Genomic DNA, 2,263 nt, shown 5'->3' on the forward strand with positions numbered 1-2,263 from the left:
AGCCCTAGGGAGGACTCCTGCACTGTGAGCCCTAGGGAGGACTCCTGCACTGTGAGCCCTAGGGAGGGTTCTCCACAAGAGGAGAACCAGCACCCTCTGGTGGCTGTGCAGGGGACCGAGGCATTAGAGAGATGCGTGCTGTGTGGAGTGTGATGTGCTGAGCTCTGGCCCTGTACACTGCCCATTAGACTGACTGTTTCCTGTGTTTGTGGTTTGCTGACAGAGACAGATGGTCAGCCTGGAGGACGATGTGGCATGAACAGCTGCGAGTACCATCTCTTTCCGGGATCCATTACCATTCTCAGGCAGGAAGGACACTTTTCTCCACACCTCCCTGTCCAGGACTGGTCCTGTCACCTCGGTGGCCTCTGTGTTGCTCAAAGCAAGATAAGAGTAAAACTGGGCTGTGGGCCAAGCACAGCAGTCTGCCTGCCCCAGGCCCTGTTTTATATATTTATTGTCTAGGGGCAGAAACGGCTGCTGGCTGTGCTCAGGACAGGAATTCTGGCTGGGATTTTTCCACCCATCTTTCTTTCCTTGGAAGGCAAAGAGGCGACCCCAGAAGCTTCTTCATTCCCTGCTTTCCACTCACAGGAAGGAGGAAGGGACCCAGGTGGAGAGGCCCTTTGTTCTGAACATTCAGTGAGCGGCAGGTGCTTGTGACAGGGTCCCAGGTACCACGGCCAATCCCTAAACTCAGGACTCTGCATTTACCTCCACCCTGCATGCCTTAGCCACCCTCCAGGAAGCCTCGGCTCTGCCGCCCCATCAGGTCTTCCATGCTGGTGTGGGCCCTGCAGAAGCCAGGAAGTGACTTGTGGCACTCGGGCACTGATCTTGCCAGATCTTGGGGCCAGCAGCGCCAGTGACTGATTCCTGCCCGTGCCTCCGCTGAGACCTCACCCGTTCCTGGAGGAACAAGCCTGCACCGCCATGCCCTCTTCATATCTATGAAGTGCCTGAGACTTCCAGTTGCCTCGCTCAGGAGCTGAGGCCGTGTGTGCTGTCTGGGCCTCCTGCTGCTCGGGCGTGGCTGTCAGGACCTCAGTCCCGCACACAGCCCCACACAGCCCGGTTGTCCGCATGGGACCTGCTCTTCATTTCTCTCCTCACTTTCCCGGTTCAGGGTTGGGCACCCTGAGGTCGCACTGTTCGGTGGTGCGCTGTGCCGGAGCTCTGGGCCAGCAGCGGCCCCATGTCACTGACCACAGAAGGCAATGCCCAGGGAGGAAGGAAGACATCAGACTGATCAGGATCCAAGCATCCACAAGATCTGCTCTCTCAGTGCTGGGTTGGAAAGCCAGAGCCTCTTTGGCTTCTATTTTATTTTATTTTTTACTATATATCTACACTTTAATCCCCTGCCTGATAGCTTCTGATTCTGTGTCAGCACCTGGAGCAGTCTGGCTGTTCAGTCTGGCTCCTCTCAGGCCAACAGAGACTTCCCTGCTCAGCTGGGCTTTGGTGTACACCTGTCAACCCAGCAGGAGAGCCTGAGGCAAGTGGGGTGCTAGGAACTGGCGGTCAGCCTGGGCTATACAGTAGAACACTGTCTCAGCAAGGAAAAAGGGAAGGAAGAAAAGCAAGAAACCTGCATGATTTTTCATCCCGTAATCAGCCAGGCGTGGTGGGGCACACCTTTAATCCCAGCACTAAAGAAGAGGAGGCAGGTGCGTCTCTTGAGTTCCAGGTCAGCTAAGACTATATCTGAAAACCAAAAGAAATCCCATAATCAGGTCATTTGGGGGAACTTAGAAGAAGACTAAGAAATCACCACAAACTTGCCACACGGGTAACTCAGGATGACAGTGGCCGTCCTTGGATTCCTGCACACGCCCAGCTGAAGGGCCCCACTGTCGGGACAGGAGGCGCGCACTGTAAGGAGCTCTGAGCCAGCAGCACCTGGCTGTCTTCATTCTGTGCGTTTGTTCGAGGTTATCACACTATCTATTAAATCTATTTATTTTTACACACCCTGATTGCTGCACTTGTTGGTGACGTTTCTCCAGGTTGACTGGCTGAAACTCTGGGATGTTGTGTACGAAGACTGAATGGACTGTTGCCTTGAGGGATGGGAACGGCTTTGAGCCCGTTGTTTAGGGTTTTCATGGGCTGAAAGTGTCTTACTATGATGGATTAAATTCCTCTTGAAAACCTTGTTATCGTTCTGTGTGTACATGTGTTCTGTGTGCACATGTGTTTTGTGTGTACATGTTTTCTTATGTACATGTGTTTTGTGTGTACATGTGTTCTGTGTGCACAT

The 2,263-nt window shown here is 53.3% G+C and overlaps 1 protein-coding gene across 1 annotated transcript in view; it reads left to right on the plus strand.

Moving 5' to 3' along the window:
• Positions 1-2,147, plus strand: part of Ldlr (low density lipoprotein receptor) — a 27,119-nt gene extending 24,972 nt beyond the window's left edge. Inside the window, exon 18 of the mRNA XM_005346915.2 lies at positions 224-2,147. Coding sequence (XP_005346972.1) covers positions 224-259 — 36 coding nt within the window. The 3' untranslated portion in view covers positions 260-2,147. The remainder of the gene's footprint in view (positions 1-223) is intronic.
• Positions 2,148-2,263: the final 116 nt, after the last annotated feature.

This window comes from Microtus ochrogaster, chromosome 5, assembly GCF_000317375.1.
Source record: "Microtus ochrogaster isolate Prairie Vole_2 chromosome 5, MicOch1.0, whole genome shotgun sequence".
Taxonomy (NCBI): Eukaryota; Metazoa; Chordata; class Mammalia; order Rodentia; family Cricetidae; genus Microtus; species Microtus ochrogaster.